We start from the raw sequence: 25458 nt of genomic DNA, 5'->3' as shown, positions 1-25458 counted from the left end.
CACCCAAACCACTTTCTATCATAACTTGCATTACCAACCTAAAAATATTTTTTAGATCTCAAAATATTGTCTTAGATAAACCATTTAAGCTTTTATGTCTCTCAACCTTATACAGTTTATGTCTTTTTTTAAGTCTCCTTTTTGAATTTGGTGAAAAGGAAAACTGTAAAACTATATTTAATCTTCAACCCCATCAAAAACCTGAGAAGGATATATCACCTGAGTAGAAATGGACAGCTGGCTGCCTGATCAGTCATCCAAAGTTCCTCTGCAACCTTGGGGAATCCATCTTTAGCCGATAGGCCTAGAATATCTGACACACTTCTCTGTGAAGCAGGACATTCTGAAGGACTATCCTACCTTGTCTTGGAGAAGTTCAGCAGTCACTTCCTTTTGTGTCTTGCTTGTCTGATTTGGACAGCATACTGTCAGTAGTTGAGGCAAGGGTAGTTTCTTGCCCACTCACTAACTTTGCCACTATATGTCTAATTTCCTTGTTTCTCATTGGGTCTCCATCAGTGCCCAGACTCACTTTTTCCCGGAAATCTTGCCTATCCCCCCTGCCTAGCCATTCAGCTTCAGTGTAAACAAATATTCCACAACATAGCCTACTACCTGAATGGACATGCACCCCTGTGCCAGCTAATCTTGAGTTCAAAGAATTATTTTTAAACTATATATTTGTTGTGACTCTTCCAGAAGTCATGCATTTGGCTCAGTCTACAAGCAGCACATGTGGCTTTGGGCTCAGAGAACTCACAGCATGGAAGGGCAGGCAGGCAGGCAATCATCAGTCAGGATGGGCAGTGTATCCCACTGACAATGATACAGAGGTAGCATCTCTTTATGAGACTAGTCAAGGAAGGTTAATATTTAAGACCGATAAAAGTGCTCCCACTGCTCAACACAAAGCTAAAAAGGTTTACAAACCCAACCAAACCCCTCCTTCCTATTTCTTCACCTGCTGCCACCACAGCTCTCAGAAATAACTCCTGTGAGAGAAGACAGTACGGAAAGAACTTTTCCTGCCCTCTGGTTCCCCTGCCCTCACTAACACCCATCTCCTTTTCTTTCTGGACAGTTGCTTCAGTCCCAAGGGCAGACAGGCAAGTTCCTGTGGGTTTCTGTTCCAATGGTCTCTTTTCCTTCCTGCTTTGTCTGTTGCCATGGGCTGCCCTTAAAAGGCTAAGGTACTGCTGTTCTCCAGCAGGGGGTAGGAATCTGTAAATAGAGTTCAGGAATTCAAAATGGTGACCCAGATTTGCAGCACCAAAGGGAAAGTAGGAGATACTGTGTGTGGCAGCTGGCACTCAAAGGTAGCCCTTTCCTGGTGAGAAACAGGTTCACAGAAGGGCTGGGGGTGGTATATGCACATGGCCAAGGAGGAGGCTCACTACTTAGACATCATAAACCATTTCTTCTGTGCTGACCGTTCATTTCCCATCTTCTCCAGACTGGAAAGCAAATGAACTCTCAAGGGGAAAAATTCCTGATAGCTGTTTCTGTTCTTTCTTCAAATCTTGCTGCTCATCCAAGTTCATTTTCCATCCCCTCAGAAGGCTTACAGATGGATCAGACTCCAGGACCCACTTGTCTTACAGCCAGGGAAACAGAGGCAGAGCAAAATGATACGTACTATCAGTGGTAAAGCAACCTAAGACTCCCAGATTAGAGTCCTCCTGAGGACACACTTCCAGCAGCTGGGACCAACTAGGCTAGACCATCACCTACAGCTTCTCTCCAGTCAGAACCCTGGCTCCTAACTTCTCCCTGTTGTGGTCTGCAGGGGGCACCCTCTAGGGCACCAGGGGATTTACTGACTCTAAATGACTTCTAAGGCTCTCAACAGTGAGATGTAGAGAAGTTGCTCCCAACTTGTACCTGCTCCTATACTCCAATGGATAACAGCCCCATTAGCTATACAGCTCATCCCATAAGGCTATTCCTAAGCAGCGCGGAAGGGTAGGTACATTTCATACGAAGAACGGCATAAAGAAGGGTAGAGATGGGAGCTGGAAGGGTGGCTCAGTAGTTAAAAGCTCTGAGGACCCTGGTTCAGTTCTGAGCACCCACACGGCAGCTCACAACTGCTTGTAACTCCAGTTCCAGGGGATCTGATGCCTTCTTCTGGCCTCTGTGGGCACCAGGAATGCAAGTGGCACACAGACATGCATGCAAATGAAACACTCATGCACATAACATAAAAATAAATCTTTTAAGCAAGTAAACCTTAAAAAGCAAAGGTAAGAGTGTGTCCTGATGCATCTCTTTGTCAACACCTAGCCCTACTGACCAGATTCTCTTATACTCTGTTTTAGAATTGCACTTCACAAGAAAACTGAGCGTATCTGTGGTAGCCAAACAGGAGCTGTTGCTTGCACGTGAAGGGTACATGTGTGAGAGGGAGCCGCATCTTTCCAGGAGCAAACAGCAACCACTGTACCAACCTGAGGTCCATGTAGTCCAGACTGATTGATCTTATCATCCTCCTGCCTCAGCTGTCCGAGTGCTGGGAGTACAGGTGTTATCCCCATATAGCTTGGTCATCACCAACCTTTAAGCACGGTTAGCATTAAACCAAAAATCCTGAGCTGTAGAGCCATATATTAAAATAGAACCATTTACAAAATCCAGTTTATCCTCGGATAACGGAACTCCTCTTCCCATAATCTTTATACTTCGGAGGAAATTTAGCTGAGCTCACCTCCATCTGTTGATAGGAAACGAAACGTCCCCAACACCCTACAGTGGGGGAAAAAGTCAATGTTGCATTGACATGAGCCTAGCTCCTCTGATGCCAGTGGGGGCCGGGGCTTTGTACCCTGTAGAAGGAAGCGGCGGGCTGTGTCCCGCCACCCGGCTAGCTTTACCCAAAATAATTACACGGAAACTGTATTTATTTAAATACTGCCTGGCCCCATAGTTTCAGCCTCTTATTGCCTAATTCTCACATCTTTCTTTAACCCATATTTAGTAATCTGTGTAGCACCACGAGGTGTGGCTTACCAGGAGAGATCTTAACCTGCGTCCATCTTGGAGAGGAGCAGCATGGAGACTCACTATGGCGACTGCCTGAAGCATCTCCCCAACTCTACTTCCTTGTTCCCACAATTCTGTTCTGTCTACTCCACCTACCTAATTTTCTATCCTATTAAAGGGCCAAGGCAGTTTTCTTTATTAATTAACCAATGAAAGAAACATAGACAGATAACTCTCCCCCATCAGTACCCACACATGTGGAAATGTTGGCACTGGGTCACAACCACACTGCTACCTGTCACGTGTCTCACCTTCCTTTCTTCGAGTCTCTCTCCAGCTATGGCATTCTCACGCCAGGGAAAATAACCCCACAGTGGAAAGGCCACGAGTGAAGACAACCTTCACCTTCAGCTGGGGACTTGAGCTCACACTGCAGCTCAGGGTCCGTCCAGAAGGCCAAGGGGTTGCCCCAGTTACCGGAGCTGAGACCATCTGCCGAGTCTCAGGAGACTCAGCCCGTGCTGCAGTTTTGACATGGAGACTCTCTCCTGACACTTTGATGCTAGAACTGTGCTTTTCCAGTTACGAAGTTGAGCTTTATTTATTTTTGTTTTTTTTTGGTTTTTTTTTTTTTTTTGGAGACAGGGTTTCTTCTCTGTATAGTTTTGGAGTCTGTCCTGGAACTCATAGACCAGGCTGGCCTCAAAATCAGATTCACCTGACTCTGCCTCCCAAGTGCTGGGATTAAAGGCGTGCGCCACCACCCAAGTTAACTATAAGTGTGTAGAGGGGCGTCTACAAAGGGAACTGAGCAGCTCTTGCAAGCTGCATCATGCAGGCTGTGAGAGAGCCCACTGGACCAACGCTCAGCTCCCTCAGACAGCCCATCAACCCACACAGCAGTCTCACTATGCATTTCCTGGTTTTCTAACCTGCTTACACCTGCTTACAAAATATGGTGTAAATGGAAATTATTAGTGCTCAGTCCTCCTCCAGATATAATGGGAATGTTTTTTTGCTTGTCACATTGTTATACATAACAGTAGATAAAAGTCACCTGACAGAAAACATGACTGGAAAATATGTGCCTTTTATTAAGGAGCCTGACTATAACAAATGTTTTCTTTCTGAACTTAGCTGTAAGATTATAGGTAATTTACTACCTATGCAGGGGAGCAAACCTCTAATTATGAAACGAGACAATTCAATCTTGAAGCCAAGCGAACACTGATAATGTGTGCTGCAGATATGCAATGCCCAGCGCCCTCCTGTTTATACATTTCCCCTATAGCAGCGACACTCAACCTCAGGGCTGAAACCCCTTTGGGGGTTGAATGACCCTTTCATAGTTGCTGCATATCAGATATTTACATTGTGATTCATAACAGAACCAAATTACAGTTATAAAGTAGCAAAAAAATAATCCTATGGTTGGGGTCAGCACAACATGAGGAACTGAATTAAAAGGTCACAGCATGAGGAAGGTTGAGAATCACTACTCTACAGTGATAGGAATGGAACCTGAGATCTTATGCCAACGAGTGCTCCATCACAGAACTACAGCCCCACACAGGGCTGGGAGACGGCTCAGGGCAAAGGCGATTGCTGCCAACCCTGACACCTCGAGCAACATCCCTGGGAGCCACATGGAGGAAGGAGAGAACTGGTCCCTAAAGCCCTGACTGCTACATATACACAGTGGTGTACCCATAAAGAAAATATAAAAACGTAAAGAAATAAAAAGACCACAAACACGTAAGATAGGATTACACACTTTAATCTGATTGATGGAGAAAGTAGGGAAGACATCAGAGAAATTTAGTTTTAGGTCCATTTTATACACAGCCAGACGCAGTTTTTCTAAAAAGTACACCGAAGATTTAAATCCACTCTTTGTCAGACCCCTCAGGAAGCCAGTGTGTGTAGTCCAGGGCAGACACTATTTGCAGAATAGGAAATCATAATGGGCAAGAGGGTTAAACGAAAGAAAGCACCAGGGTTCAAGCAGTTCTAGGGTGAGTGTACCTGCAGAAATAACGTCAAAGCTCCTGGGTGGCTGCCACAGAAACATGCTAATAAGGGGCTGGTCCAGTCTCAGCATGGCTTTCTTTGGAGAAGCGGCGGCGATGGCAGCAGACTGGGCTGCTGGTCTCAGACGCCCAGCTTACTGGCCTGACTGAGGACAACCTTGAGCACGGGCATGAACGCGGACGTCTCACTGAAGTTGCTGGTGCTGACGATGTGCGTGTGGACGCTCAACCCTTCCGAGTAGTTCCTCGTCTCAATGCTCCTGGCAATGCTGTGCAGACCGCTGATGATGGCTGGGGAAAGCTGAGATAAAGGGGACGCATGAGGGGACTTCCTGTGAGACTCCCGGGAGCATTAACTCCAGAGACTGACACACAGCCTGAAACAGACTCCTTAAGAATGGATAACTAGCATTTCTGGAATATTTATAAACAAGCAAACATGTTAGACCAAGTAAATGTTACATTTTAAAGTAGAACCATGGTAAGATGGCTCCTGCGAAGTCACTGATGAACTACACATGCATCAGTCTCTTCTGGCATTTAAATTTTTGGTTTTTTTACTTTTCTTCTTTGCAACTAGATCTTGCTACATTATGCAGTCTGGTTTCACAGTCCTGGGCTCAGGTGACCTTCCCTACTTTCTCAAGTTTACCTGGCTGTGTCCTCTTCCTCTCCGTGTCTAACGATATGTTCTGCTAACACTGAACTATGTAGCTGAGGATGGACTTCTGACTCCTGCACCCACCACACTGGCTTGCCCGCCACCTCTTAAAACCCAAGTCCAGCTCTCTGTCGCGGTGTCACTCAGCACCCCTTACTTTAGCAGACACGGCCCCTCCTACTAGACCAGCGTTCTCTGCTTTGGTTGTCTTGAGTGTGGCGAACAGGACGACTTCAGCACCGTCCGGCGTGGCGCCCGTCCTCCACTCCCAGCACTGTCATTATTAAACTCTCCAGTGGAGCAGCAGGTGAGTCCTCTTCCGCCACAGAGCACTCCCCTGGCCAGGCTGTGACTCCTGAGAGATGGACCAGAGTCCCTGCCTTGTCCCTGGTTTCTGATACATGGCCATGAAAATGAGCAGCAGGCCAGCTACCCTGGCCCACGCAGTCCAGCTTGTATTTCTGGTCTTTGCTAGAGGGCTCACTTCCCCGCTCATGCTGTCTCTCCCACTCCACATAAATGAGGCTGGGAAGCCCACTCTAGCTTTCCTGGCCATTTGCCCTCCACACTTTGTTAGCAACAAAGAAAAACTGACTGTCATAATGTATCTTTGTCCCCAAAATAACTTACTGTCTGTTCCCTAAGTTTGTCGTACAGAAACTCCAGGCGTTTGCTGGCATCATCTAGCTTCCTCTTGGTTTGCTGCAGGACAGAAGAACAGGCATTACACTCGAATCTTTCGATGCCAACAATGCAATGGAGGCACCATGACCACAAGCTTGAACAAACTGCTGGAATGGACATTAGTTCTCTACTGAGGGCAGGGAGGAGATGACTCTTTCAGAGCACAAAATGGGGTTTAAGAAGGCTTCACGTGGACCGTGAAATCGCTTGACAAGGAGTGACACGTTCAAAGACCTTCGGTGACAGCAAAGGATCGGTGCCACGGAAGAGGACGGTGACTGGAGACGATGTAAGAGGAAACAGAGGGGAACTGTGGAATCCCATTTACACACTTCCCAACATTTGCTCTTTGATCCTGCCTCTTTCCAGGCCTCTAAGGCGCCAGAAAAGACAAAGGAAGCATGTCTGGCAGTAAGATGGGGTGAGTGTCACAGCAAGAACACTCACCTAGCATGTGCCCCGTCCCCCAGGGGGATGTGAATCCCCAGACCTCCTCCCTCCAAAACAGATGACTAAGAGTTAAATGTTGAGACAGATCTGTAAATTAAGTTGAGCCAAACCCTGCTTCAATCCACATACTCAAGCGCATAGCGGAAACCTTTCCAAACACTAAAAGGTTTTAAAAATAAAATGTAAGTGATTTTTAAACACCCCAACTAGCCTTAGAAAAATCACATCATTCTTATTGAAAGTCTACCATGTCCTATACAGGAGACAAAGTCTTACAGATCAAAAAAAAATTGTTTAAAAAAAAAGATTTATTTACTTATTATGTATACAATGTTCCTCCATGCCAGAAGAGGGCAAACAGATCTCATTACAGATGGTTGTGAGCCACCATGAGGTTGCTGGGAATTGAACTCAGGACCTATGGAAGAGCAACCAGTGCTCTTAACCTCTGAGCTATCTCTCCAGCCCCAGATCAGAAATTCTAATAAATGGGAAAGATAATAATCACAGTATTTTTATGCTAGATGGTCCAAAATGAACAGGACAGAGGCTGGCAGTGTTGGGGCAGTAGAGAAAGTCCTGAAGCTCTGACGTGTGAGCAGAGGTCTAAATTTGGCCTGAGCAAACGAGGCCTGGAGAAGCCTGGAGGTCAGAAGGGGCAGCAAGCACAAGTGCCGGGTGTGTGTAGGCAGGGGTGCCCAGCCTGCGTCTCAGCAGAGGAGATGAAGCCAGCAGAGCAGCACTGCACACTAGATGTGCTGCACGACAGATACGTGTCTAGTGAACTACTCAAGCAGGTCTTCCCCTCAACCTTTTCATCTGTGAACGAAGACTCTACCAATCCTAAGGCTGTCATGAAGGTCAAATGTTCACTCTGCCACCGAGTGAACAGCCTTATTAGCAGCCTTATTAGCTCTGACACACAACCTGTAGGACCTGGAACAAGGGACTTTGTAAAAAAAGATTAAAGGGATTTTTATTTTACTACTTTTATGTGTATTCACGTTTTGCCTGCATGCGTGTGCACCACATGTGTGCACTGCCTTCAGAGGTCAGAAGAGGGTGTCAGACTCCCTGGGAGTAGGATTATGGACAGTGGTTGGCTGCTATGTGGTGCTGGAAATGAACCCAGGTCCTCTGCAAAAGCAACAGTGCTCTTCACTGCTGACCCAACTCTCCAGCCCAGGTTATACTTATAACTAAATAAACTCTGAGGGAGAATACATACGGGATCTGTGGCTGAAGACAGGCAGCGCTGGATAAGATCTTCAAACGTGGTCTTCAGAATGAGGTGCTCATCTGGAATAGGTTTCTTGGTAATTTTTTCTGTTGGCAGAGCCTGAACGTGCTGTAAGAATTAGTGTTATACAAACAATCAGAAATGACCATAAAGTATTTCATATACAAAATCCTGATTGTATGTGAAAGAGAGGACCAATCACCTTATAGACAAAAAAAAAAAAATACAATGAAGATTTAATGTGTGAAATTACCCAGGATAAGATACCATTATGAGTGCTAGTGCTCCTTGGGCAGCTTGGATTTTAAACGGACTGGGGCTCTAGCTAAATGGTAGGAAGCTTTTTCAATGAATGTGAGGCCCTGGGATCAATTCCTACATCTCTCTCTCTAATACACACACAGCCCGAGTAACTGACTAGTTACTACACAATCCCTTATTGTTTATCCTAGCATTCTTCTATCCTTTTCTGTTTCAGTCTGTTTTTTGAAGACAGGGTAAGAACCAACTCAGATGATGCAACTTGCAGCATGGAGAACTTCTTCAGGCAGGATGACCTCTCCACAACCATCGACAGCCTTCCTCTCAGGCAGGACTTTGTTCCATTTCCTCATACTGAATACTGACCCAAGCTCTTCACATTTTTATGTGCAGCTCAAAACATCTCTGTCCTTCTAAGTATCACTTTGAAAGGTGTTAAGTGTTTTTCACTTCTGGGACTCTGCCAGCTAAAGTATGAAGGTGTCTCGCCCTCTAGAGGTACAGTCAGCTGAAGTATGAAGGTGTCTCACCCTCTAGAGGTACAGTCAGCTAAAGTATGAAGGTGTCTCGCCCTCTAGAGGTACAGCCGGCTGAGTATGAAGGTGTCTCGCCCTCTAGAGGTACAGCCGGCTGAAGTATGAAGGTGTCTCGCCCTCTAGAGGTACAGCCGGCTGAGTAGGGTGTTTGTTGTTGTTTGTGGCTTTTTAGTTTTGTTTTGTTTTTCCTCAAGAAAGAGTTTCTCTGTGTAGCCCTGGCTGTCCTGGAACTCAGAGATCTGCCTGCCTCTGCCTGATTGCTAGGATTAAAAGTGTGTGTGTCACCACACCCAATTTAGCTTAGTAGGTTTTTGTTTTTTTTTTTTTTTTTTTTTTTTTTTGGTTTTTCGAGACAGGGTTTCCCTGCAGTTTGTAGAGCCTGTCCTGGAGCTAGCTCTTGTAGACCAGGCTGGTCTCGAACTCACAGAGATCCGCCTGCCTCTGCCTCCCGAGTGCTGGGATTAAAGGCGTGCGCCACCACCGCCCGGCAGCTTAGTAGGTTTTAAGCAAATACATTAAGTAACATAACCATACTATTTTTATTTAATATTTTAAAAAGAAAAAGCTATAAAATAGCTTTTACTTAGCAACTTCAGATGCAGTAAATACTCAACCAAACTTAAATTGTGTACTGACTAGATTAAAATGCTATAATTACTGAGACACAGTAAATATACACTCCCAAAATGTATGATTCTTGTCTCAAAAGCTTCTATATAACCAAGTAATTGAAAAATAATATACATATGCACAACCAACCTCCTAAAATGGGGTTGCTATTTTGAAACTAGAATTGTATAAGTTTACATATAACAGAAACGTACTGAAGCGAGCCATCTTCCTATGCCAGATTTATGTTACCTGGATGGTGTTCCCAATAGGAGCTCCCGGCGCCCCTTCAATGTTGGGCTTTGAGAAAGATGGGGGCATGCCTGTTTGACCAAGAGGTTGCTGTACACCATGGAAGGGCTGGCCACCTGCAAGGTACGGCTGTGGGAAGGAGGCCTGGCTTGACAGTGGCCCAGGAGCTGAAGGTTGCTGCTGCAGCATCTGTGACTGGGGGTCACCAGCAGGGTTCATGATTGGTGATGTAATGGGAACAGGAGGCATGAAGTTCTCAGGCATCTTTTAAAAGATGAGAGGAAAAGTTAAAACACCAAAACTAGGAATAAAGAGGAAAACATTTCCTTAGCTGCTGTGGGACAATCGTCTTGTGCCCTGTAAAGATTTGTTACTTGTATTTTAATAAAATGCTGATTGGCCAGTAGCCAAGCAGGAAGTATAGGCGAGGCAACCAGAACAGGAGAATTCTGGGAAGAGGAAAGAGTCAGTCTGCAGTCGTGACCCAGCGGCAAAGGAAACGAGATGAGAATGCCTCACTGATAAAGGTACCAAGCCACGTGGCTAACACAGACAAGAATTATGGGCTAATTTAAGATGTAAGAATTAGTTAATAAGAAGCCTGAGCTAATGGGCCAACCAGTTTATAATTAATGTAGACCTCCATGTGTTTCTTTGGGACCAGACCTCTGCCAACACTTAGCTAATAAAACTAAAGGTCTTAGAGTACTCATAGTTAAATTTTCATTGCAGTGGAACCCTTTTTCAAATGGAATCTTATGCAGCATCCCAGAGGCAAACATCAGTGTAGACCTATGTGGCTAACATGGGTGAGGAATACACTAAGGGTCATCTCCCTGTCATCTCACACAGACTCACAGTAACAGTCACGGAGGTCATGGCATTTCATGTAGCAGTACAGGAACCAATGTGTCATACATGTGTGCTCATATGTTGCATGTGTCCATGTGCACATATTAAATGACAAAAAGGTGTCAGTTCAATTTCATAGATCACTAAGTAGCTATTACTTGGCACTAAAAATAGCAGATTAAATTTCTGGTTATTATTACCTTTTGTTGGGGCTTCCTTACTAACTAAAGCCTCCCAATTTTATGTTCTTGCCTTTCAGTATTATACTTGGAGGAAAGAAATCACCAAGAATTTCAATTTCAATATATATAGCTTAAAAGAAAGGAGAAGAAAAATACCATATTGTGTTCAAATTATTGACACTGTGTAATAATTATTGACAAATACACAATGCTAAGTACAAGCATTTCTTCATTTAATATTGTGACAGAGATAGCAAAATGGCTCAGTGAGTAAGAGCAACTTCCACCAAGTCTAAGGGCCTGAGTCTCTGGGACTTACACAGTGGAAGGAAAGAACTAAGTCTGCAAATTGTCTTCTGACTTACAAACACACATTGTGGCACGTTCACAAGTGTGCATGACACACACACAAGCATGTGTGAGCACATGGGAAAAATCAGAAATATTTAAATATTAAATATTTTAAAAATATCATGAGGGGATGGGGAGATGGCTCGGGGGTCAGGAGCAGTGGTTGCTCCTCCAGAGGACACAGATTCAATTCCCAGCATCCACATGGCAGCTCACAACTGTCTGTAACTTTAGTTCTAAGGGATTTGACACCACCACACAGCCAAATATGCAGACAAAACACAATTGTTAAAACATATTGCAAAAGAAAACCTAAAATGTAATTATAAATTACACTGGATACAAAATATAATCGTTATCACTGCTAGAACTGAAACAATTAGGAGCAAAGTGTGCAATCCTGTTTTCTGCTGCTTGAGGCCTGCAGGAGAGTGACACCCTGCCTGTTAATGAGGCTTTCCATTATACCCGTCACCAGAAAAAGGTTTTACTGAGGTTGGTCACAGGTGGGAGAGGTCAGCTGACAGGGTCTCACTACAGGGTCCAGACAAGACTGGCCTCAGACTGTGACCAGCAATTGGGATCTGGGTTGTGTTTACTGGTTCTTGGTCTCTTCTTCAGAGGACTGAAATAAGGGTCAGCATAGATTTGCAAAAGCAGTAAAGTGACTTTATTCAAAGCAAAAAAAAAAAAAAAAAAAAAAAAAAAAAAAAGAGAAAGGTTCGGATTAGAAACTCACTGTCAAGACCGAGCACATGAATGAAGTTGCTCGGTGGTTCTAGGTTGTTGCTGTTGTTGTTTGAGGTTTCTTGTTAAGGTGTCTAAAGGCAGGAGGGGGTGGCTACTAAGAAGTATAGTTTTTGTTCTCTATTTTGACTTATAGAATAATTTATAAAACTATCCACTGCTCAGGCCCCACCACACAATACATCTGGTTTTAATCACATGCAAGCTAAACCATGTGTAGACACAGATGGTAAGCAGGAAATTCTTCCTAAGAGCTGGCTTGAGGACACAGTTTTGCTTTATTACACGTGTCCAAACCTAGCTCAGGCCAGATCAGCCTTTCTACCCTTGCATTTGAACATAAGCAAAGTATGTTTGGCTAGAGTCTGTCCAAGTTTAGTGGTCTTTAAGGAGAGGAGAAATTATTCCACTGTTCAGCGTGGGAGTTGAAAATGGAGGCCCTAGGTGCACTGTGCAGAGAGGGAGTGTGGACATGGAACATGCGGGAAGCGTCTTGGCTGCCACGCACACGGTGAGAGGAGGGATGTAAGCTCAGCCCAAGCTAAGTCCCAGCTCCTAAGTCATCCCCTGCCTCGGCCTCCCAGGTCCCTGAGCCTGGGATGGAGGTGCAGGCCGCCCTCAGCACAGGGGAAAGCTTCAGCAGCATTCCGTCATGGCCTCCTCTCACCCGATTAGAGGGTCCTGGTGCGATGAGTTGCACACGCATCAATCTGCAAGCTTTGCCTTGAAAAGGATCAGTTAAGCGTGGTGTGCTCTACATGGCTACAGGTGACTAACAACAAAGACATCTACTGGGTAGAGGGATTTTCCATTACCTTCTTATTCTTAGGTTCTCTGTTCAAAGCTGGAGGGTCATTCCAGCCATTCTGAGGACCTAGAACAGACAAGAGAAGTCACTTTCCTCCAGAACCCTGAAAGGAAGAAAGTGATTCATCTCAAACTTCGATATTCCCCTCAACTGTGAGGGAGGCATACAGTCTGTGAGCCGCACAGGCTCGAGCAATCAGCAGGGTCACACAGCGCTCGCCTCAGTAGGCGTTGTGTCTGAGGGCAGTGCTGCTCAGAGGGAAGGGACTGTCCCAAGGTGAGACTGACGTCCTGTGTCTAAACTGACAGGCAGCCTCCAAAGCCAGTCCACCCTTCCCTCCAGATAACAGGCACACATCGGCGAGTGTACTTCTGCAAAGTGTTCTATCACCCTTAACATACAAAGAATAAAGGGAAATGCAATTCAGCAAGCACATCACAGATGCTAAACACAGTCCTATTAAAAATAAGACTTAGGAGTCCAGGCCAGGTAGCAGCTCAACGGTAGAATGCTTGCCCAGAACAGGAGGCCCAGGTCGCATGCCCAGGACCACAAGACAAACACCCAAAACAAAAAAAAAAACAAACAAACAAAAACCAGAGCTCAACTATACAATAGGAGTAATTCTCATAATTTCCTGTCTTAAGAAACTATAGACACAGAAAGTTTCATCAGAAACTGGAAACCCAGCACTCTGGTATCTCAAAGTACAAATGGCCATGGGGAGAGCTCGGTGTTTTAGTGCCAGTACCTTACAGAGCATGCTGACACCGACAACTGCCCAGTTCTGACGAGGTCACTTTACTCACTATGGAAGCAGCCAGCTGCTCGAGCACAGCTGTGTGAGTGAACACATGGCAATGGGAAGTGCTGACTACCCGTTTCCAGTATGTTCTCTTCAGATTTCCCCCTTGTTTGCTAAGCTGAGACGCATATTAAATCACAACACAACTGCTTAGCAAACAAAAGAAACTGGTTCATGCTTACGTTACCAAACAAGGCCAGCCCTCTTCCTACACATAATGGATTTAGCTGCTTTGCTTTTTAAATAGAACTCACTTCCTACAAATTCACCTCAGACAGGAGGCTGAACAGGCTCTGAACACTTAGGAGCTGGTCTCAGGCTGTTGAGCCATGTGTAACATGCCACCACACAGAGGAATCATTCCAATCTCTCCCATCACCTCATATCCTTACCTGGATACAGCAATCCTGTCATTATGTTCATGTAAGATACACAGCTTCTATGATTTAAAGCTGTGAGTTATCACACACATTCAATCACTTCTAAAATTTGATTCAATTAAGAAGCCAAATAAAAATGATACCAATCAGATTTAGGGTACGTTCACATGCATTATTGTTAATGTCCATTCATTAGCTGCATTTAATGATTAAATTATTTCAAATGTATGTTTTACAACCAATTCACCTTCCAATACAGATGCTTGGTCTTGGAAAGATTGATTTTCTGTAGATAAAATGTAAAAGTCACTTAGACAGTATTATGGAAGACATTCTAAGCTCAAACAATCACATTATACTTTTCCTTCCCTGCTTAACAGAGCCCAGGAAAAGCAAATGAACCTCAAAGGAACAAAACTTGCTTTACAATTTTTAAAACGTACTTACTACAGGGTCTCTACTTAGATAGCCTAGACTACTCACTATGTAGCCTAGGCTGCTCACTATGTAGTCTAGGCTAGTTTCAAACTCATAATCCTCCTGCCTTAGCCTTGCAAGTGCTGGGGTCACACACAGGCACTACCACATCTGCCCTAAGACTCACTTTTAAATCAAGTTATGTGAAATGTCTTCTGTTCAGTTAAGAAAGTTATCAGTTTCTTTGGGTAAATTCCTTAAAGTTGTATCAAATACAATGAACTCTTAGGCAGCATTTCCCTTCTGACTATGCTCTCTCTTCTAAGAGAGGTTTACCCTTCCCTGAGAGACCAGTGTTCCCTAGTCTTTGTCTTCACAGCTTCTCTGTTTGACAGATGAAGCTCAGGACATCCTACGGCACACAACCCAGATGACACCTGCTCACACCACACGGCACCAAGTGTTTCCATGCTGGCAGCATTCAAAGCTGTGACCCTAAGCTGACTGAGAACCTTGTTTAACCAGAGTGTAATGTTCAGATAGGGCCTAATGTTATCTTTCCAGTGAGTCCCTAGGTGACGCAAGCATTGTTGTCTAACCTCCAGCAGTGGAGAGAAGCAAACAGGCTGACCACACTCTGTGCCCACCTGTCCGGTACTCAGGGGCAGGCCAGCCTGCCCCAGATCAGAAGCATGAAAGTGGCTATGTTCGTCAGCACAGAGAGTCTTTCAGAACCCATCAGCTTCACTTGACAAGGGGAAGAGACAAAAGAAGATGAACTCAACTGAGCTTGAGCTCCACCCAAGACACACATCCTGGAGAAAGCGAGAGGTAGAAGAGGGTGCCACAGCCTAAGATCCACTGCTCGGAAGATGACTCCGGCGTTCCCTGACATGTTCTCCTTACAATATGGCTTCTAAGTGCAAGCCAATCTCCTCACCTAGGGTTTAACTGAAGGAAAGAGTGATCCACACTGCCTGTGTCTAAGTGATGACTTTATACCATACAGCCGGCACTGCCCACAGAAGACATAATACACTCACACTACAGCTAGCCACTGTCTGGAGGGTCGCTGTGTGCTCTGTAAGGACACTAGCCTGGCTCCACCTCCAGACCTCGGCATCTGGGCACCACAGACGACACCTGCAAGTACTGGAAACAGGTTGGCTTTGAGCTTCTTCAGGGAGAGTGCCTGCAATATGCCCTCTCCTCACCCTGTTGACAGGAAGGGACAGGGAACAAAGACTCTCCCAAGAAGAAGTCTGGGGACTGAAGCATGGGACACTCGGCTTTCACCAAGTAGTCTGCGGAGGACTTTCGCATGATCCCTTAGTGGCAACACTAAGGTCAGAATGAAGTCAAATTCAAAGTTAGCAGTGAATCTGAACCAAATCAGAGTCAAGACTCCCAAGACAGCAGCCAGTTGGTAGCTTGAATGAGGAACCAAAACACACGGTTTGCCGAATAGGGAAAACTTGTACAATCATCAAGTCTTCTCCCATTATACACTCACCGACTCTGCCTACCATCAAATCATGCAATGTTTAAACATGTTTAGTTTCAATAAACCCTGTCATTTTCTCAATCTAATACATAATTTTGGCTTATCTATATTCTTTTGTAAAAATGTGGTATTCAGTGTGCGTACATGCATGTGTGTGCGTGCATGTGTGTGTCCATGTGCATGTGTGTGCTATAGCTCACATGTGGAAGTCAGGAGACCTGCGGAAGTGCTGATGCAGGGTCTCACTCCAGGCAGCTGGCCCACCGCACTCAGCTTCACAAGGTTCTGGAGAACTCAGGCTGCAAGGCTAGCACAGCCAGCGCTTCTTATCATGGCCCTAGTCTGATGGGGAACCTCCTTCAGCCAATGGCCTTTGAGAGGCTGGACCAGGTTGGGCATGGCCTTGGGTACCAAATAGGTGCACATGCTTGTTCTCTCACCTCTCTAGCCTGGACCCCATTTGTGCAGAGGACTGTGATCTGGGAGCCCCTCTAATGAAGACCCCTTTATTATACTCCATTCTGAGTCAGTGTAGGAGTATTTTATTTGCCTGTTCCTTCATTAGTCCTCAGCCCTGTCCAGTCCTGCCTCCTCCGCTGCCTCCCCTCCCCCACAGCAGCAACAGCCATTCCTCTGAGCCTCTGGCATGAACACTCATATATTAACAGAAAGCTTGGAGGTCTGCAGGATCCAACAGGAATTACCCACTGGCCAACTGGAATCTCTAAATCCCCAACAAACCCACGGTTCAAGACACACTACAATACGACAAGCTGTCTAGTCATAATAATGTAACTTCAACAAAAACTGTAGAGAATCCAAAATGGACATGGTGAGGTGACTGCACCTGAGATGTAAAGGAAGGTCACATGCAGGCTAACAGGCAGCGGGCATACATGTGCATGCTGAGTATCAGGGAGCGTTAGTTTGGCTGTTTTCCCCATTAGTCATTCTGTCTCAGCCAGGTTAGAACAACTGTACAGCACCCACTACCTCATGGCAAAATGCACTTTTGCTCGAGGAGAACAATGCTGTGCAAATATTCATCTCCTGTTATAAAGTGACAGAAGCTCCAGCAGTGGTTTGGGGAATTTCTATAAATCCACTGGGAAGCGTCTCTCACCAAGAGATCTCCAGCACAGGCTGTGACAACACAGACTCCCACTAACGGGGACCAGTGCGCATACCCTCAAGACTGCTCACAACTCCTAAAAAGCTTCTGTCTCCTTAGCTACAATTTTAACAGGACTAAGAATTTCTGTTTCTTGGGGTTGTGAGGACCTAAATACAAAACATACAGCAAATGCTAGATCCTGTCCAAGACATTTAACGCATGTGAATCCTCTTCTATTTCCCGTACTGCTCTTTAAGAGGGTTCACTGGAACCCACACTACCCTTTAATAAGGATCACATCCACTGCTCCGAATGGTGGCTGATCCAGGTTTCCAGGGTGGTTCTGGAACTCTACCATTTCTAAACAGTCAAACTGCCGTGTCTGCAGTGCATCACTGAAACGTGTGCGGCTGGCTTCCTATTTGTAGTTAAGAAAGATAATAAGGATTTGGAAGCGGTCGTCGTAAACTAAACAACAAAGGCTCTAGGATGAAGGTCACTGAGCAGCCTGACAACCTCTCTCGCCTCACTTCAAGACTGAAGAGCTCAAGCTGTCCCTCTGTTTGGCACCTCCGAAGCATCTGGCTGCCTTTCCAGCCAGCAGAGCGCCTGTAGTGCCGGTGCTCACTCACCAACGGCCTCAGAGCGCCTGTAGTGCTGCTGCGGGCCAGTTCCCGCAGTGTGCTGCTCAGTCTTAGTTACTGCTAACCTCTTCCTATTCTCAACTGTGTGCACATACGGGGAGGTGGGGGGTGGTGTGAGGCTCCTTACCTTCATTCTCCTTCTCTGGATGCTAATATTACACGTTAGAGAAGGGGAAAGACGTGTATTTCTAATTCTGGGATCCACCATACATAAGACTTTGGAAGCAGGAAAATTTAAAAATATTTTATATCCACATTTATTGTTGTGTTTACTTGAAAAGAATGCTTCTACCACAGACTTACGATAAACTTCTACCAATGTGAGTTACTCTTAGCATTAAGCCTAGCAAAACACAGACTCTGCCGGCACAGCTTTAGGAATAGGGGCTAACCAAGTTCAAGCGAAAGGAAACTACTCTCAAATGCTGACGTGCAGAGGCCTCACTTTGAGTTCTCTTTATTTGTGTGTGTGGAGGGCAGAGGACAACCTCCGGGGTCACTTCTGCCCTTCTACCACGGGGCCCTGCTGGGTCCAAACCGTCAGGCTTGCAAAAAGTGAACCACTTTACCCACTGGGCCAGCTTGAAGCCCACAAATCACTTTTAAAATCAAGAACATTTTAAGATAACTGGGCTCACTTCAGCTCAAGTAAACCATTGAAGGCCCGAGCTACAGCGTGGTAGTAGAGCACTCCACGAGCACGGGAGGCCATGTTTAATCCCGGATGCCCCTGTCCTGCGCTTCTGCACCTCACGGACCAGGACCAGCTGAGCCCAATCTCAACCACCGTTCCTCTCGCCCACTAATTCCCTTCCTTTCACGGTGAGTTGGCAGTAGGTTATACCCCTTAGCATCGAGAGCTCTAGGCTAAGGCCTTCCTCATCTAGCACCAACGCTCACTATGGAGGCTCACAGAGAGTTTGAGAACTTGTTATAAACACTCAAGCAACACCTCACATTACTCAGTTCACAGACCTTGGAAACGATGCCCTCCACCCACCCACATGCTCTGAAACCCAAGCAAACCCCTTCCAAGCGCAGACCTGTTCTTTGGGATGCAGGCAGCTCACTGGCAGCAGGCGGTGTACCTGTTGTTCCAGGAGGCAGTGCATAAGCTGAAGATGATGGTGGAGCTCCTGGTCCGCCATGCTGGAAGGATGCTCCAGAGGAAGGGGGAGGGGGGAAAGAAGCAGCAGAGTTGGAGGTAGGTGAGGAGGTTTGTTGCGCTGTGTACATCTGAGGCTGCCCAGAATAAGGAGCGGCAGGGGACATGTATGGGGTGTTAGGGTAAGCATTAGAAGCAGGAGGAGCAACAGGCTGCTGAGGTCGGTAAGCTGCTGACCCCCCTGTTCCGAAGGAACACTGCTGGGCTGGCTGGTAAGCTACATCAGGAGAAGAAACAGAGATTTTAATTAGTTACACGTTTGTTCTGACAGAAGTCGGAATGATTTTAGTCATTACTGTTAAACAACATGACCAAAACCTAACACTTAGGACTGGGGATGTGGCTCAGTGACAGAACACTTGCTTAGTGTGGGCAAAACCCTGGCTTCCATCTCTAGCACTTCAAAGAGAAAAAGAAAAACAATAACAGGAAAAACACCATCCCTAGAATGCTGCTGGTGCTAAACATTTTGGACTAAGATCCAAAGAGCTGTTAAAACTGACCCTTTCCTGAGACTTCCTGCCCTGTGAAGACTTGCAGAGACAGCTAATAATCACAGACAGAGTCACTGAAGACTTCTGTGCTCAGACCATGTCCTTTTCTTGAAAACCCTATAGTTTCAAGAACTTGTTGGCAGCTCAAGACTTCAACCTTCAACCTGAACCTATCCTGGAAAAGCCCAACACCACCAAACTCTGCAGGAGCAGGGCAGGCAGGGCAGGCAGGACAGGGAGGGGTCTCTGCAGTGCACACCTGGTGCATCTGTCCCCTGAAAACAGCATCACTAAGCACTACATGGAAAGGAGTCAAATGGACACTTGTGTGAAGAACCCCACAGCTGAGAAGGCCTTGCAAGGATAAGTTCTTATGTGGAGCATAACTGGTTTTTCCAGTTGTTTAATCTTACAATTGTCTCCTGAGATCTTAGGCCTTATGTTCTTGTTCTTGTTTTTGTTGTTTATTTTGTTTTGTTTTTTTTGGAGAGGGTTTCTCTGTAGCTTTGAAGCCTGTCCTGGAACTAGCTCTTGTAGACCAGGCTGGCCTCGAACTCACAAAGATCCGTCTGCCTCTACCTCCCCAATGCTGGGATTAAAGGCGTGCACCACCACCTCTTGGTTGGGCCTTTTGTTCTTTTTTTTAAATGTACTTATTTATTTATTTATTTATTTAGTTAGTTAGTTAGTTATTAATTATGCAATAATCTGTCTGCGTGTATGCCTGCAGGCCAGAAGAGGGTACCAGACCTCATTACAGATGGTTGTGAGCCACCATGTGGTTGCCGGGAATTGAACTCAGGACCTTTGGAAGAGCAGGCAATGCTCTTAACCACTGAGCCATATCTCCAGCCCCTGGGCTTTTTGTTCTTAATTCTTAATAGTTGTTTAATAATTTTACCCTTAAGGTTTTTATTGGGGTTCTTTATTCTTAGTTATGAAACAGTAGTTTTGGGGGTTGGTTGATTTGCTTTTCTTTTGAGATAAGGTCTCTCTATATAGCCCTGGCTGTCCCGGAACTATGCAGATCAGGCTGGCCTTAAATTCAGAGATTTGCCTGCCTCTGCCACCACATCTGGTTGTAATTTGTTTTTTTCAAATGTAGTTGCTCTCTGTCAGGTCCACAGAATATACAAACCAAGAGCATCCGCTCATAGACTGGGATCCGGCTGCTAGAACAGCATCATCTGTCCATTACTGCAAACATACAGAGTGGTGCAAGGGTGTGTGCAAGGGAGCACATGTAGGGACTTCGTACTTTCTGCTCAATCTTGCTATGAACCTAAATTTATTTTTTAAAAATTTACACTAAATAAAGCCAATGATAATAATAAAGTAGAAAAAGAAAATAAATGTCCATGAACCAACTTCCCAAAGCTGTGGTTTCTGTCATGTTGTCTGAAGAAAAGGGTTTGTACTGATAATTTCTACAGCTCTGCCCCTACATGGCACACAATTCTCTTCTTTAGCATGACAGAGGAATGGAGCACTGTTCTGAACGGGGTGAAAGACAGACTCAGGATTGACTCTCTCTGTCTCTCTGTGTCTGCTCCCACCTCCCACCTCTCTCTCTCCTGGTACTGGAGACTGAACACTGAGTACTCTAGCACTGAGCTACATCATAGCCCCCTTATTTATTCTGTGAAAGCTGATTTGACCATGGCTTTGTTGCCGCTAACTGAGGGAGGACAGGCCACTGTGAAGACTCCAAGGTCCATTACTCACGCTGTGGCTGTGGATAAGGTGGCAGCTGGCTGTGCATATGGCCTGGAGATGTTGGCAGCGGAGCAGCAGTATTTGGATTAAGATTGCCATGCATTATGAAACCTGGAGGTGGAGGGTTTTCTCCCTAGGAAATAAGAATAGAATGAAAAGGAAGATTAGATTTGGGACCAAGAACATCACCAAAGGGCCTTGTAATCTCTGAAATGGAATTTGTGTTTATATTTTTATCAATTTTAATATGTTAAATTGCATTTTATATATACTACTTTCCTGAGGACACCCCATTTTCTAGGTGACACATTCTGAGTGATTTAAAGGTCCAAAGAAACTGCAGTGAATGGCAAAGGCTAAGAGCCCATAACAGGGTCGGTAACACTGCGCTAACACAGCGCTAACACACTGCGCTAACACACTGCGCTAACACAGCGCTAACACACTGCGCTAACACACTGCGCTAACGCTGCGCTAACACACTGCGGAGAGCACTAGAGGTCCATCTCCACCAACTCCCGCTCACTTCTCCAAACTCTGTAGTATCATAAAGGGGATTTTCAGTTTTCGATTTCTGCAATGTTTACAAAAAAGAACAAGAGAGAGAAACATCTTCAGTAAAATTCAATTTAAACCATTACTTGAACCTTCGTTGAGATATTTCTAGCTCAAGTAAATTTAGAACTGCAAAAGAAGAGAAAGGATAAGAAAATAAATTAATTTTCCTAAAAATTGCCACTTGCATCCCATATGCAATAAAATGCAACGAGCAGCAGATGGGTGCGGAGTAAGGGCCAGAGAGGGGGTGGGCAGAGGATATATAATCATATATATATATTAGGTAATAGTTATATGTACTGTCATATATTCAAGTGAGCAGATCATGCTCAAGGAGGAATAATGAAGGATATACCTGTGTGTCAGAGGGAGAGGCTGCAGGTGGATGCCTGGGAAGGGCAGTAGGAGTTTTGTTACTCCAGGTAGTGACAGTAGGGGCAACTCTAACCTGAATTGAACAAAGAAATACCAATCACAGAAAATAAAAAGTAAAAACGTTAAAAGAAGAAACAAACAACTCAAAAGGTTTAAAAGCAAGACACAAAGCAAGAAGCAAAAGCGGCAAGAGTTCACATGGTCCAGCGACTGTGTCCAGGGCCAGCCAGTTGCACAGGAAACCAACAAAACAGCAGGCAAGAGGCAGGAAGGGCTCTGTACGAAGGCTTCAATCAAAGCGCAAGAACAAGCCCATTCCAGAGTATATGAGGAGGGGCTGGAGAGGCGGCTCAGCTGTTAAGAGCTCTCTGGCTGTTCTTCCAGAGAACTAGGCTCGATTCCCAACACCCACAGGACAGACCACAACTGTCTTTAACTCCAGTCCCAGAAGATCTAGCACATACATGCAGGCAAAACACCCACAACACATAAAAATAAATACAGAAAGAGTAAGTAGGGAAGAACGGTCCTTTAGATAGAAAGAGACAGTGTTGTGGGCTAACGAGTAAAACCATCTCCAGGTCCTAGTGATCTGCAGCACGCTTTATCTGGCCACGTCACAAGAAATTAGATACTGCCTTCTGTCTGGAGATTCAAAATCATATCATCAAAGCATACCCAAGCTGGCTATTAAAGATTACTCATCTAAGCCCAGCCTTTACTTAAAGGTGATTGTTAAGGTCCATACAGCTCACCGGTGACGGAGCTAAGAGTAAACTAGCCTTCAGTTTCCAGGCAGTGTATCCTCTATTGTACCACACTGCACACGCTCAAGTTCTGTCTAAAAGGTTCCTACAATCCTTTCTGGTATGCAAATCTTTACAGAACTCCAGTACACACACATATATAAAATAAAGCAAAGTGAAGCTGTACTGGCTAAAAGGAGTTAAAACATACCCGCTACTGATCCAGCTCCCTTTCCTCCATTCCTTCCCTTTTCCCACTTGTAAAACTACTTTAAAACTCAACATCACTGTCTTCCCCAACTCAGCAAGAAAATCCTTGTTTTATGTAATTTAATTTATTTGTTTTTCTTAAAAGATGATAGTAAAAGTAAAGCAGATTATTTTGTGATTTTGTTGGGGGTTGTGTTTTATTTTTGAGACTGAATCGCGATGCGTAGCTCTGGTTGGCCTGGGATTTGCTATGGACACCAGGCTGGCCTCCAATTCAGAAATCCACCCGCATCTGCCTCCCAAGTGAGTGCAAAGATTAAAGTAGTGTATCTGCATACCCAAGAAAGTTCAACAGTTTTTAAATGCTTTTACCATTTCCCAGAAAGAGAAACCTAAAGACAGAAAGAATAACTGTTCTTTTCTCCCAGTGCAGAGTAAGTCTTGCTTTATTTAGTATCCGAAGAACTGCTTAGTCAGTTGGGTGGTGGCGGTGCATGCCTTTAAAACCAGCAGAGGCGGGCAGATCTCTGTGAGTTCAAGGCCAGCCTGGTCTACAAGAGCTAGTTCCAGGACAGGCTCCAAAGCTACAGAATAACCCTGTCTTGAAAAAAAGAGAAGAAACTGCAAATCCAAATACAAGGTGACTGAAAATTCTAATCCTAGTTTAGCTTCAAGCAGCCATGCAGTGCTGAGAAATGACAATTCTGTGCCTTGACCTCTGCTAGGTCATTTGAAATCCTACCTCTCTACTTCTTTGGCCAACATCTCACCCCCCATTTACATCCCAGGCTTTATAAGCACAATGTCCAGGAAAGCAGAAAAACTGTGTATTTTGTTTATTTGGATAATCCTACAGCAAGAATATGCCAGGCACTCACAGAAGAGTTGCAATAATTTGTCAAATGAATAAGAAAAAAAGAAAGACACATAGAGTTCTAGATAGTAAAACTATATTCAAATATAATCTGATTAAGTTCTATTCTTAATCAATTCTGATTAAGGACTGATTCAAAGTCCAAAAAATAAATAGATTTACTTTTCCTATAATTAAAAATGATTGACCCCATCACCAACTTGTTCTATCTGAAATGTCAACTTTGCTATCAATCAAGACTATTTGTAGTATCTTCCATTTAATAATATGAAGGTAGGGCAGGGTACTGTGGCACACACTCTTAACCCCAGCACTCTGGAGACAGAAGCAGGCAAATCTTTTTAAGTTCAAGGCCAGTCTGATACACATAGTCAGTTCCAGGCTGGCCAGGGCTACATAGTGAGACCCTGTCAAAGAAAGGAAAAAGCAAAACAAAACAAAAAACATTATCTGTTGGTCTGTAAATATAGTTTATACAAAAATTTGAAAAACAATATAATCACATTTTGTGCCACAAACATAAGGCTAGACAAAATTAGTAATCCTATGCACAGCAGACCCAGCCCTTAGTTCTCTGTGGTGTATGTTTGTCTGCCACACTCTTGACTGTGTGGATACAGAGGGCACAGCAAACTTAAACTGGTGATGGAAAAAAAGAACTGTCAAAAAAGGCTGCCTGAAGTTAACCAAGTCGTCAAAAAAGGCTGCCTGAAGTTAACCAAGTCGTCAAAAAAGACTGCCTGAAGTTAACCAAGTCGTTGAAAGAGTTATGCAGCCTCAGCACTTTCCCTGCAGGCTATAAGTGCAGCAGACGGGCAAGTAGGGAGGAGGACTGGATTAAAACTAATTTAAACCAAACATGTGACAACCACATGAAGGAGGTGACCGCCTCAGGTGCACAGAAAGCATAACTGTGACATAAGATGCCCTGCCTGGCTTTACTATGTCTTTTAGTGAGCAGTTTAAAACCATCCATTAGGACAGACGCGCACAGGTTCCCACATCATCTGAACCCTACCACTCACATGGGGATAATATTGCTGGGTCTGAACTCTGGGCATCTGTGGGTGGCCAGCACTTGGTCCAGGTCTGCCCTTGGACAGTGGCTGCCTCTCATAAGGACTTTTAGATGATTCCTGTCCTGGCGCAGGCTTCCCTTGGGCTCTGCAGAGTCTGTCACGCAGCTGCACAATATCTGGCTGTAGAAGCAATGGAAGAAAACGAAACTGTTAATCCATCCAGCTGTATGACAGCATTCTCTGACTTCTTAAAAGCAATCTGATCATTTATGTTAAGTACTCTACAAGAGTCTACATTCTACTCCTGAGATACTGAGGCAGGGTTTGGCACTATGGGTACCTCTTGGCTAGGACACCAGTTCAATGCCATACCATCGTTGCTCTTTGGTCGTTTTATGGCACAATAACAGTGTTCCCAAATCACAGGGCTACCTTAAAAAGCACAACTGAAAGAAAGCTCTCCAAAGAGCAGCAACTGCTGCAGCTAGTGACGGAAAAGGACCAACTGATTAATCAAGAGACATTCTTAAAATAATTAAAAGGAAAAGGCATTAAGTTCAAATCTGGATTTCATAAAGATTCACGAATAAACAGATTTACAAAAATTAACTATATATATAATAACTATGTATATGAGATTCTTTAAAAAAAATGAGCCAGGCGTGGTGGCACAATTCCAGAAGTAGGGAGGCAGAGGCAGGGAATCTCTGAATTTGAGACCAGCCTGGTTTAAAGTGAGTTGCATGATAGCCAGGGCCCTATCTTGAAAAACTAAACCAAGATGAATTTAATTAC

General features: G+C 44.8%; 1 protein-coding gene across 12 annotated transcripts in view; it reads right to left on the bottom strand.

Moving 5' to 3' along the window:
- Window positions 1-4740: 4740 nt before the first annotated feature.
- Window positions 4741-25458, bottom strand: part of Sec31a (SEC31 homolog A, COPII coat complex component) — a 57360-nt gene continuing 36642 nt past the window's right edge. For 6 of the 12 annotated variants that reach the window (XM_038310626.2, XM_038310668.2, XM_038310678.2 and 3 more), the window contains 10 exons: window positions 24670-24843; window positions 21795-21887; window positions 20891-21014; window positions 18550-18888; window positions 14075-14113; window positions 12650-12708; window positions 9703-9966; window positions 8033-8152; window positions 6301-6372; window positions 4741-5310 (listed from right to left, as the gene is read on the bottom strand). In XM_038310626.2, the coding sequence (XP_038166554.1) occupies window positions 5131-5310; window positions 6301-6372; window positions 8033-8152; window positions 9703-9966; window positions 12650-12708; window positions 14075-14113; window positions 18550-18888; window positions 20891-21014; window positions 21795-21887; window positions 24670-24843 (1464 nt within the window). In that variant the 3' untranslated portion in view covers window positions 4741-5130. The remainder of the gene's footprint in view (window positions 5311-6300; window positions 6373-8032; window positions 8153-9702; window positions 9967-12649; window positions 12709-14074; window positions 14114-18549; window positions 18889-20890; window positions 21015-21794; window positions 21888-24669; window positions 24844-25458) is intronic. The other 6 variants (XM_038310672.2, XM_038310690.2, XM_038310685.2 and 3 more) reach the window with 4 other exon arrangements.

Source organism: Arvicola amphibius, chromosome 1, assembly GCF_903992535.2.
Source record: "Arvicola amphibius chromosome 1, mArvAmp1.2, whole genome shotgun sequence".
NCBI classification, from domain to species: domain Eukaryota; kingdom Metazoa; phylum Chordata; class Mammalia; order Rodentia; family Cricetidae; genus Arvicola; species Arvicola amphibius.
This window is presented reverse-complemented; position numbering and strand designations above follow the sequence as displayed.